The sequence below is a fragment of the Zingiber officinale genome, chromosome 8B (genome assembly GCF_018446385.1).
Source record: "Zingiber officinale cultivar Zhangliang chromosome 8B, Zo_v1.1, whole genome shotgun sequence".
In the NCBI taxonomy this organism is placed as follows: Eukaryota; Viridiplantae; Streptophyta; class Magnoliopsida; order Zingiberales; family Zingiberaceae; genus Zingiber; species Zingiber officinale.
In genome coordinates this window covers 108,391,580-108,404,101 of record NC_056001.1, presented here as the reverse complement: position 1 = coordinate 108,404,101, position 12,522 = coordinate 108,391,580, and the positions used below count along the sequence as shown (strand labels likewise).

General features: G+C 43.8%; 1 protein-coding gene across 1 annotated transcript; it reads right to left on the bottom strand.

The window, feature by feature from the left end:
- Window positions 1–487: 487 nt before the first annotated feature.
- Window positions 488–6,548, bottom strand: LOC122016612 (apoptotic chromatin condensation inducer in the nucleus-like). The gene is made up of 7 exons (XM_042573975.1): window positions 6,390–6,548; window positions 6,293–6,310; window positions 6,139–6,202; window positions 4,470–5,713; window positions 3,085–3,282; window positions 2,848–2,999; window positions 488–1,202 (listed from the first exon to the last, which is right to left on the bottom strand). Exons 4-7 carry the CDS (start codon window positions 5,701–5,703, stop codon window positions 744–746), a joined length of 2,043 nt encoding a protein of 680 aa, XP_042429909.1. The 5' UTR covers window positions 5,704–5,713; window positions 6,139–6,202; window positions 6,293–6,310; window positions 6,390–6,548; the 3' UTR covers window positions 488–743.
- Between the last annotated feature and the right edge of the window lie 5,974 nt (window positions 6,549–12,522).

The window sequence follows — 12,522 nt, the reverse complement described above, 5'->3', positions numbered from 1 at the left end:
TTTACTTTTCCTTTTGATACTTCAGTTGACCTATTCACCAGTGAATTTCATCCACAGATAAAATTTGATAAAAGGTTATGTTTTTCTTTTGACTTGTGAAATTTGTAGCTGACCTCCAATAGTATAGTTCAACAAACATAGTTTGATCATGAGAATGAAGACGACGATGATAAACTAGTTGACTTGACCCCTTTTAACCTACGTCATGCATTTCAGAATTCTTGATTGTATTTAATGTGTGCAATGTCAACGTCTTCAAGCAACACCGAAACTATTTGAGCAAATAACAAACTCATGCTCTCACTCTCTATGCATTAAAATCCATACACTAGTAGCCTGTTGCTGTCTTGCCCTCGTTACTATCACATAAATGCGTCGTCTAGACGATTATCAAGCATCCAAAACTTTTTCCAGGTTTAAAAGTCCCTACCTGAAAGACCAACTAAAAATCCAAGATTGGCTACTGCTGCACACCAGGGGCAACTGATTGAATCTAATATTTCTTTCCCGCAATTTAAATATAATAAGTTTTTGATACCTACAGAGTTTACTCTCACGCCGGTTAGTTCCTGCAGTTACAAGACAACATACAACTAATCAATCTGAAATACCAACAAATTCACTCACTTCTTATCGAGTCAGAAAAATATGCATCTGAGCCAAAGCAGCAAGACCTCCATCAAAGTACATAAGCAGCTCGTCATAATAATACAGTTCCTCAGTATGTCCTGGAGCTGAACTAGCTAGTTCTTGATGCTTTGTTTACCACGTGCTGCAAGCTTTGATGCCGCCTCTTCTTCAGACAAGGGAAGGTAATAGATCCTTGGTGTTGCCTTTGTCTTCTTAAACAAATCGTCGAGTGTCAGAGCAGGTGGGTCTGGTTCCCTCGGCGGAGGTGGAGGGAGTTGCTCTCTTACAGGCTGCGGATCAGGCTGTCTTTGTGGGGGAAACGGAAGCTGGTGCAGTTTCAGAGAATGTTGGCGAACAAAAGGTTGAGCAGCCTGAGGTTGCTGAAAGTTTGCAGCCTTGGGAGTGTTTGGGTTTGAGGTAATGGAAGCTGGGGATTGTGGTGGGGCCTCAGTTCGTGCCTTGACTTCTTGGGGGTCAACAAACTCAGCGACCAAAAGATTTCCACCGTTCGAAGGCCACTGCAGATTGTAAACAGCATTGCGTGTTGCAGTTGCTTCCTCCACTGAAGAATACTGCAAAAAAACTAACCAGTAAGACTAAATAGAAATGAACTAATGTCCATTTGTAAGAGAGTAGATTTCAATACTTGGTAAATAGTGAAAATACATAATTAGACAAGCTGAAGGGATAGAGGTTGACGGTGTAAGAGTTAAAGGGAGATACTAGTTTACATCGATAAAAAGATATAAAGATTTTACTTCTGGCATCACAAAAAGCATGTTATGCGACTTGAATGCAAAGACAGCCCATGTTCTGGGTACCAAGAATAAGGAAGAGGGAATTAAATGGATTAGGTGCAGTCTCAAGAAAGACTTAAACATCTTTATCTAAGAAAAATATTAGATAATAACTTAGAGCACCATAAACTATCAAATATAACAATAGCATAATAAAGACAAGATATATACAAATCTAGAGCATGTGTTTAAAACAAAAGTTACCTGATTATGAATGTAGAATAAAATTTTAATTTCATCATGAATAGAATTTCCAATAAATAAAGACATTCATGTATTCACCATAATATCTCAAGATATAACAAAAACATTCCTTATTTACCATGGTTTAACCTAATATTGTTAGTTCTAGTAAGTGAAAATCAAGTGCCATCAAGTTGAATTTAGATTGAACTCCTAAATTAAATGCTAATATTATTAATCATAACGGGAGAACTGAAACAAAGATACTTATATTCATGGATGCATTCATTAAGTGAAAAAGTACAGACTGCCGCAACATTTAGCAACAAAAGTCCAGCTTAAACTGGTTGAGGAATATGCATGGACACTTGTTTTAAGTACAAATATATTTCCTCAATTTTTATAATTATCCTCACTCCTTCCATCTTCTCCTTCCTGCAGCAAAAGGCACCCATAAAAATAGCCTTCAGGAAAAATGACAACAGAGACAAAGCTAAGGTAGCCAAGACTCACATCTAATGGTCAATGTAAAACTAAAAAACAGAGGGCCAGCTTTGAAGATACACAGTTGCATCCTACCACTTGTCAGCTCCATAGTCACATTATTGAGAAAATCACTTTGACAATTTCACCTAAAACTTTCCATATAATCTAGAGGGGCATGAAATCCTCCTGAAGAAAGAGGTTTCACTTTTCCAAGCAACTACCAATAAAGCATATTTAATAATTTGAGATAAAGCATTAAGCCAAATCTACCATGTGTGCCTTACTGTCAATCATGGCGTAGCATCATCTTATGGGTAACTCATGGTCTGGTATCTCCAAATGGAGAATTGGAACATAATGGCTCAAAAACATGTTGCATGCCTCAACAAACAGCGATACTAAGTTCAGCTAAGACACTATCCAGAAAGTTGGGTATCTGTGAGGGTGTTGATCAACCAAATGGATAAGAAATGCCAAATCAAGACATAATGAAGGAAACAAAGCATCAAATATTTTTATTCTAAAAACAATTTACAGTACAGAGATTGGACAACTCAAGTCTATCTCTACATATTGAAATAATATGATGATGTCAATTCCTAGTTTAAATTTTAAACTATAAGATTATCTAGAGTAAATTAAATATAGAGAACAATTACCAAATAGACACAACAAGATTGCAAACCCAAATAACCATGAGGTTAAAGTAAAGAAGGAAAGTAAAGCTGACAATATATCATGTAGGACATACAGTCACATAGCAGTGGGTCTTAATGTGGTCCATCCAGAAACTGCAAACTGATCCAGTTTTTGCAAGCAGCTCTTGAACAGCTTTCAGAGTAAAAGGGCGCAAAAATCTGTCGATTCTTAATGAAGTAGTTGCGGATTTCTGTGATGGTGGTACTGCATGATTTAGATCAGCATTTAGTCAAATAAGATTATTCAAAATGTGAAATAAAACTAGGTAATACAAATAAACTAATCTCACCAATCCGTTCCTTTTGAGAATCTCCAGATGGCTTTAAATCAGATTTAATAAATGTGCGCCTAGGAGTAATTTCAAATGTATTCTTAGGTGTACTTGATGTACTGAGGTTAGATAATTGGCGTTCAGGAACTTTAACAGCATCTGAATTCCAACGCCGTTGACGCTTGGGAACCTCATTGATTGCAACAGCTTCTTGGCCTGACCAAAAAGGCGCATTAAATTGATTGCTTCACTACTGAAGTAGTATTTGTACCAAGTAAGAAACACAGCAGCAAACAAAATAATGACCCCAAAGACTAATATAAAGTAGAATATTAAAACAGTATAGCCTACTAAACTTGGATCATATTTGAAACACACAAAAAAAAAATATTGTGAGCAATATATAAAAAGAAGCGAGTAAACTATCAGAACAACAAATATCACATATTTCTTCATGCTACAATCAGTTTATCATCTGCAGATTGTGTATCAAAAGTTTCCATTGGACTACAAAGAAATGAAGCCAAACTGCAAAAAAACTTACCAACTAAAACTATCAAGATATCCTTTTTGCATCCAACAGTATAAAGGGTAAAATGACTGAATCGAGTTGATTTTTTTAGTACAAAAAATTGAAATTCGTGAATGCTAGCTATAAAGCTCAACCTGCTAAAAAAGTAACTGGTAATTCCTAAACAACAACAAATTAATAATTTCAACTGTTTGGGGTTGGCTATATAGATCTTGTTCCACCATTAAACAGTAAATATGAATATACACGGTACTACTTTTGGTAATATCCAGAGTCTTTAAATTACCTTTTTGATTAATAAAAGTTATCTAGTCTCCCATTATCCCTTGTACCATGAACTCTAATATGTTTATCTGATAATACAAATATCTTCAAGATTGACATAATTCAATGGAAGGGTTTAAGCGGCTAAAGTAGTGCATCATTTTCACAGTAAAGCATATTATCATGTCTATATGCTCCATCTGGTAGGAAAAGATTAAGTTTTCCTGTACACTACCAAGAACTTAACCTTTAAAAACAGATAAATAAGTTGCTACAAGACACATAGGATTCAAGTTGAGTACGGACCAAGTTGGAACGTTAAACCTATTGAGTTTGAGCCATTTTCATACAAGTCATAATGGATGACAAATGTTGCAAGGCAGTTTAGCCTATATGCTTTTAGATTTTGCAGTGGATACTATGACTTCATTCATTCTATGAAGATAGAACCTATCAAACGTGCTCAGACCTAAGGTTATGATACCGTAGTGATTGAACATATATTTGCCACCATACTCAGTAATGAAAAAAATATCATTCAAGAAAAAAATTAGCAACTAAAATCAAATGATCTAACAAAACTAACATTAGAATCAGGTGCCATTACCTTCTAACTTTCTCTTTTCAGTAAGGACTGTTGGCTTCTTGATGTCTTCATCAATGATTTCCTCCATAATTGACCCATCCTGCTTAACGTCAATGTTTTTTATATCACTAACAATGAGCTCCTGTGTCACCTCAGTTTTTTCAACTAATTCCTCAGTCTTGATATTGGAATCAATGTTCTTACTTTCCAATACATCATCCTCCATCAACTCATCACTTGAACTCCTATCCAAGTTCAATTTTTCTGGAGACTCTTCATCAAGGTTATCTTCTTTCTTGCCTTCATCAACAAATATAGTCTTTTTAATTTGTGTATCTTCCAGGGAAACCAGGTGCTTAACTTGCTCTTTGGCATCATGCACAGTCTGCAGATCGCCACCTAGTGAAGGAACAATGTTGGATGATGGTTGAACCATCTCCTGCTTAACAACCTCTTTTTCTAGATGAAAGTCATCAGCATTTAAATTATCCTTTAGTTTATTCTTTTCAATAATTGACACAGAATCAATAGGAATGGACTCACACTTAACCTGGGATCCTAAGTCTAGACTGACCACTGATACCTGATTGTGTGATTCAGGGCAGATTTCCTCAAGGGACAGGTTTGAATTGTCTTGCACCAGTTCATCGAGCTTTTCTTCAGTTGTTATGACTGCATCCGAATCATGATGCAAGGTAGCAGTATGGCTCTCAGTTGCACCATCTTCTAGGGAGACCAAGTTAGCTTCTGTTTCTGAAATGGACACGTCCAATTCTGAAGAAACTGTCCTGGCATCTTCCACTTTCAAGTCTTTGTTGGTCACGTCTGAAGTAGCTTCTGTTGCAGCATCACATTCAGTCTTTCCAACTTTTGTATAACCATCACAAATGCCAGCTTTGGCAATGTTAGCACTGTTGGAATCTTTATCAACCATAGTGGCATTGGAGAAGTCATCTTGTTCATCTGGATCTTTAACTTTGTTAACCATAGGGGCAATATCTACGTCAGAATTTTCTGTCTGAACTTGCACACTGTCACTCTGATCTTCCACCTTAGGCTCATCTTTTTTGACTTCATCATTCACCTCTTCTTCAGTGTCCATGATCTCAGCATCCATTGCGTCAGCTAACCTCCTTACCAGTTCTTCCTTCAGACCTCTTACTGGGAGTTTCCTTCTCTTCAGCTCTTCTTTCAATTCTGTGACCTTCCACTGGTCGATGGATTTATTGTTGAGCACGGGATATGTCGACGACATACTGTCTAGACTGCAGTCCCACAACACATGATTTTCTTTAAAAAGTTGACAAATTGCACAATGTGACGTAGAACTATCTAACGAAGGAGAAAAGTTGAGAAATCATGAAATTCCAGAAACATAATGCAACAACCATCACACTGACACATAAAAGCTCAAATCTGAAACAAAAAAACTTTTGAAATGGTCAAAGAAAAACAACAAGCAACATAAACGAAACTGCGAAGGAAAACAAAGCAGCCTTTAAAAACTGAAAGTAAAGCTTGACTTCTTGGGCAAACTAAACCATTTAAGTATGCAACAGCAATAAATGCACAGGAAAAAAAACCTACAAACCATAATCACTCGAGAAGAAGACCACAAGAACCTAAACTCGAAAGCAATCTCCTAAACCTTTACTACCATGAAAACACCATCAAGGATCGAAGAACCTACCGTGAAGGTAGCTACACCAGAAGTAGGACGGTCGAGGGCTTAGAAGAAGGCAGGACGAGAAACCCTAGTTTCAGGACAAAAAAAAGATAGATATTAGATCGCAGCAAAAAAATAAATCCAGAGTAACGAATCGCAGGGGAACGGTTGTAACCACCTTAATCGTCTTTCCTACCTGAAACAAAAAAAGAACAATAACATTATAAAAAAAATAAGAGTTTAAACCAGAAAGAAGATGAAAGAATGATCTCTACGAGACGACGCGACGCTGGAAGATAGTTCTTTTCTAGGGTTTGCTCGCGCTTTCCATCGATTTGGCTCCAAAGCAGGTGTGGAGGGGGAGCACCAGGAAGGCGAAGAGGAGAGGGGAAAGGGCGAGGGTTTGTGGTCGGGTGGAGGACGGCTACCGTAGTAGGAAGGTATTTATAGCCCCGTCTCTGTCTAAACGAAGCACAACAGCAAGGAGCGGTCCGGAAATGGTCAGGTCAGGTCAAGTCCGGTTCATTCTGGTTAAAGGAGATGTAGACTTTGCGAGTCAGGTCGACCGATGTTTATCTGATTCAATATTTTTTGTTTATAATACACAAGTGCACAACTTAATTAATGCAATAAAAATTAATTAATTAATTGCGATACATACGTTTTTTTCATTAATCTAGATTTTAAATTAATTAAAAACAAATCTCATACAAATAAATTATAAATTTGATTCATGACATATTTTTTTAAAAAATAATTTAACTGTTTTTTTAATTCGAAGTGTAGTGAAGATTACCGACTCAACTCTATAAAAAAATTTTATCAACTATCAAAATAAATTAGAAAATGCTTGCAGATACTCATTCAAGTAATTAACTTTCTTAGATTTATCGTCTCACTAAAAAAAATCTATACAGTACACCGTAGTTGAGATTTAAACCATAAATATTGTAAATTTTATATTATTAATCTTAGAGATTATAGGTAAATTTTATATTATTAATCTTAGAGAAAAATAATTGCTCTCGATCTTTCAACTATACCTAAATAACTTACCACTACGGCATTGCCCCAAGATATAGTACACAATATTTCTGACATGATAATCAAAGATTAATTCTCGTCTAACGCACCTATGTATTTATATTTATTGATCCTGTCTGAGTGTTGAGTCGATGGTCGCTGGAGATGTGGCGCTCTCGTTGAATCCATGTGGCCCTCTGAGTGACATAGACCTCCGGCGAGAACCTGCAAGTACAAAATCGAGCCGGAAAGGGGTTCCCGGCGGCGGCCCTCCGACGCTCAAGTCAGCTCCCGACGGCAAGAAATCGAAAGAGAGTGACGAGAACTGTAGTTATAGTGATGAATAGCGCCTACCTCCGTTGAGGTCTGGGGGTCCCTTTATAGGGCTCTCAGAAGGCGCGTGCACGCTTACCGAGACGTGCACGCTTCTCAAAGCATACCTGTAATAAGTGTGTCAGAAAAGCATGTCTAACGTCATATCTCAATAATGCGAGCATATCCCTGACGTTACAGTGGAAACTTCCGTCGTACTATTCTCTGTCTGATCCGGTCGCCAACCATGCAGTCTGTCGGCGACGCTTGTCTCGAGGAAGATGGAGTTACCTGCTCCTTTTGTCTTGTACCAAGCCGAACGGAAGAACCGTTCGGCTAACGTCGCGGTCGGCTGAGCAGGGCATCTGCTCAGCCAATCATACGGCGACCCCGGCGCTGCTCGGATGAACGGGAGAACCTCGATAGCCATGCTTCCCGCTCGGCCGAGGCGAAAACCGCTCGGCCGAGGCGAAAACCGCTCGGCCGAGGCGAAAACCGCTCAGCCCTCGTCCCCTGTTGTTAAGCTGTGCTAGTCACCCGCCGGATGTCGGGAGCTCGGACTCGAGTCGAGCCGAGCTGAGGTGATGACCGTTGACTTTTATCTTGACTGCTGACCTTGACGTCACCCGTGGCCTAAGATCCTCTGCCGGGCGGGGCCCTATTTTACCACCGGATCACTTGCCTCCCCCTCAAGTCTAGTCGAAGGAGGCTGAAAGTCCGACTGACTGGACAAGTAGCCCAGTGTCCAGGTGGTCGATCGGCAAGGACGCTGAAAGATGCTCTGATCGGCTCATTCAAAAGTGGCGAACATCCCGGACCGTGCTCCCACATGTCGAGCGGCGATTCACCCGCTAGCACTTGCTACTTTTGCTGCTTCGCATCTTGGTCCGCAGGTGGTCAAAGCTGACGTCATCCAAATCACCTCGTAATTCGTGTAAATCCTTGTCATTAAGGCCAAGCACGCGGGTTATGGCGTTCATTAAATGCGCCCAATGGGTGGATGCCGCGTATCGCCGCCGCCTTTGCCCTGCAATCAAAGGGTCTGTGATGACGCGACAAGCAGTCGTTCAAAATCAACGGCTGGATGCGCGCATTAGTCTCTGCAACCTAGATCGGACGGTTCCGCTTAGGCGAGCTCGCCTTTTATAAAGTTGCCTCGCCACCTTCTGTTTCACAGTTGCTGCTTGCGTGCTTGTGTGCTCCGGCGGTTGCTCGCGTTCAGTGTTCCGACGACCCTCGACTTTCTTCTCCAGCATCCCATTTGCCTGTAAGCTTCGCTCCTTGTTTCTTTGTCTTCCTGTCTCGCCTTCTACCGTTTTCCAGCGTCCCACTGTCTTGCCTAGCGAACTTCCGCGGGTTTTCCGACGATCTTCTAAGCGAACTCCTTTGTTTCTCCGTTTCTCGCCCATGGCCAGTTCTTCCCAACCGGTCGACCTCACCCCGAGTCCCTGGTATACCACTATGGAGACCAGGTTTGACGCGAGCGACGCGGCGCATCTTATAAATGTCTTTGACCTCCTGTTCGACCACAATCTTGTCCTGGCCGGACCAACCGATCGGCCACACAACCCGCCGACCGGCACTATTTGTTTCTTCCGACACCAATTCGTGACCGGTCTCCGATTCCCTATCCATCTATTTATAACTGAAGTTTGCAACTTTTTTCGAATCCCGCTCGCCCAGCTCATCCCTAATTCTTTCCGCCTGTTGTGCGGCATGGTGGTGTTGTTCCGAGTCCACAACATCCCACTGACCCCTCAGGTCTTCCACTACTTTTACTATCTCAAACAATCCGAGCTGGGCAAATATCTCTTCCAATCCCGGATCGGCTTAGTGTTTTCGATAGGATGTCTTCCTCCAACAAGCACTGGAAGGAGTATTTCTTCTACATCAGATTCCCCGAGCAGCCATACTTCCGCACTCGATGGCAGACCGCTCTGCCACCTCCGCCTGAACTGAAGAGGTACAAGACTTAGCCAGATTACCTCCACGCCACTAACATGTTGGCCGGTCTGAAGTTCAATATCCACAAATTGCTTCCAGAGGGAGTAATATACATCTTCAGGTTGAGTCCGAGCCGAGTGAAGCTTCCGAGCAGCCTAGGTAAAGAATTTCTAAAACCCTCTTCCTTTGAGTCTAACTGATTCTGTTTTTCTTTTGCAGCTGACATTATGATGCGAGCCCGAGCTGCTGGTATAATGAAGGTCAAGCAGGCCGAGATCAAGGCAGCTGCAGCCAAGGAGATGGAACGTCTTGTCTTGACCCTGGTCGGCTCACAGGAGGGCACAGTTGGAGAAACTGCAACTGCGGGCGATGGGACCGCCGAACAGACACCAAGCGTGGGTGTGGCAACCGAGCCAGGCTCGGTTCGCGATGCGTCGCCCGTCATTCCCGCTGAGGGATCGAGATCCTCGGGCGATGAAGTTCCGCTCTCTCGCAAGAGGCATCGAGCCGACGTGCCCTCCCGGTCCGCCACGTCCGTTGTGCAAACTTCTGCGGAAGGCGTCCCATCTACAGCCCCCACAACAGTGGAGGCTACCTCCTCCGATCGGACCCCATTTGTGGCCAAGCTGTAGGAGCCATTTCCCATGCAGCCACTTACCTCCCTTCCTCCGGCTAGGAGGAGGATAACTTGCTCAGTTATTCATCCCGTTGGTCCTGCCCAATCCTCCGGTCCATCTGCCTCTGCCCAATCAGCGCCGGGCGAGAGAAGATTCGTCACCGCCACCCTTCGTTTGCCGACCGAGGATCTTCGCTCGCCAGGCAATCGGGCCGAATCTCCCCAACATCAAGTCTACATCCGGGGTCGGCTCGATCGCGTATGGGAGGAGGCAAGGGCTCGAGCGGCCATGAAACCCCCAGGCGCGCTGGCCGATAGTCATCTGGAGATGTCCACCGGGGTTAGTACTTTTGGTTATCACTTCATAACTTACCTCCGATTGGCACTAATATTCGTTTTGCAGTACTGGGTGGAAAGTATCACCATATGCCAGCGGCTGGCACAGGTGGAGGATAAGCTGAAGAAGCTCAAACTTTCGGGAGAAGGCTCTTCCTCCCGGGGGTCGTCACCCGCTCGCCTGAAGGCAGAGCTGGAGAAGGCCCAACAACTTCTGACGGAGGAACAGCAGAAGTCGGCCGAACATGCCAGTAGGCTGAGTCAGATCAAGGCTCAATTGAAGACCTACGATAGGAAGCTGGAGTTGGCCTCCACGAGGAAGCAACGGGACGTCGTCGACCTAGAAGAAAAGAACAAAGAAGCCAGGTGGCTGGCCGAGAAGCTGAAGGCAGCGGAGAACTCCCTGGTTGCTGAGCGAGAGGAGTCGCTCGGCCAAGGAGATTGAACTACAAGGCCACGTGAAGCGCCTTGAAGATGAGTTGCTGGCATCGCGTGCTACTTTAAAGACCTACCAGGAGGCTGAGCTAGTTCGCTTTGCCGCCATGAAGCATCAATACCTCCGCTTGGAGCCCTTTCTGGAGAAGGCGACAGACCGTATCGTCCATTCGTTCGAGCTGGCCATTATCGCCATGCTCGCCCAACTGAAGACGAACGACCATCTCTCTGAAGATTTTTCCGACCGGGATGTCAACCGAGTCCAGCTCCTAGAGGGTATCCCTAACGAGACCTTTGAATATATTGAGTGAGCAAGGAGCCACTATTTTGTAAAAGCCTTGTTTTTTGTAAGCCTTAATGGCCTTCCTGCCGTTCGGCAATGTCTATGAATGAAATGTTGTCTCTTTCATATGTTGTCGGTTTTCTATGTATGTGGTTGCATAGTCCCAGTCGGCAGTGACGCCCAGGATATTACTGAAAGATTCTCTTAGGATTATATCTCTGGGGTTTTGAATCGCTGTCTGACTTCAGCTTTAGTGTCTATGTTAGACGATTTTTTAAGGTCGGGGTTTTACGTCGTCGCTCGACGGTCTTCTAGGTGGGGTATTTATGGTCGCCGCTCCGACCCTGGGGTTTAACGTCGCCGCTCGACGGTCTTTAAGACGGAGTATTTATGGTCGTCACTCCGACCCTGGGGTTTAACGTCGCCGCTCGACGGTCTTTAGGGCGGGGTATTTATGATCATCGTTCCGACCCTGGGGTTTAACGTCGCCGTTCGACGGTCTTCAAAGCGGAGTATTTATGGTCGTCGCTCCGACCCTGGGGTTTAATGTCGCCGCTCGACAGTCTTCATAGCGGAGTATTTATGGTCGTCGCTCCGACCCTAGGGTTTAACGTCGTCGCTCGACGGTCTTCAAGGTGGAGTATTTATGGTCACCGCTTCGATCCTGGGGTTTAACGTCGCTGCTTGACGGTCTTCCGAGCGGGGTTTTATAGTCGCCGCATTGACTCTGGGGTTTAACGTCGCCGCTCGACGGTCTTCAAGGCGGGGTATTTATAGTCGTCGCGTCGACTCTGAGGTTTAACGTCGCCGCTCGACGATCTTCAAGGTGGGGTATTTATAGTCGCCGCGTCGACTCTGGGTTTAACGTCGTCACTCGACGGTCTTCCGAGCGAGGTTTTTATAGTCCCCGCGTCGACTCTGGAGTTTAACGTCGCCGCTCAACGATCTTCAAGGCGGGGTATTTATAGTCATCGCATCGACTCTGGGGTTTAACGTCGCCGCTCGAGCGGATTTTTTATAGTCGCCGCATCAACTTTAGGGTTTAACGTCGCCCGCTCGACGGTCTTCAAGGCGGGGTATTTATAATCGCCGCGTCGACTCTGGGGTTTAACGTCGCCGCTCGACGATCTTCCGAGCGAGTTTTTTATAGTCGCCGCGTCGACTCTGGGGTTTAATGTCGCCGCTCGACGGTCTTTCGAGCGGATTTTTTATAGTTACCGCGTCGACTCTAGGGTTTAACGTCGCCGCTCGACGGTCTTCAAGGCGGGGTATTATAGTCGCCGAGTCAACTCTGGGGGTTAACGTTGCCACTAGACGATCTTCAAGGTGGGCTATTTATAGTCGATGCATCGACTCTGGGGTTTAACGTCACCGCTCGATGGTCTTCTGAGTGGGTTTTTAATAGTCGCCGCGTCGACTCTGGTGTTTAACGTCGCCGCTTGACGATCTAGTGAGGTCT

Excerpts from the sequence above, each read along its gene's own strand:
- LOC122016612 (XM_042573975.1), bottom strand. The coding sequence starts at position 5,703 with ATGTCGTCGACATATCCCGTGCTCAACAATAAATCCATCGACCAGTGG. Across the intron at positions 3,283-4,469 it reads TGAAAAGAGAAAGTTAGAAG|GCCAAGAAGCTGTTGCAATC; the intron begins GTAATGGCACCT and ends CTTTTTGGTCAG. Across the intron at positions 1,203-2,847 it reads AGACCCACTGCTATGTGACT|TATTCTTCAGTGGAGGAAGC; the intron begins GTATGTCCTACA and ends GTTTTTTTGCAG.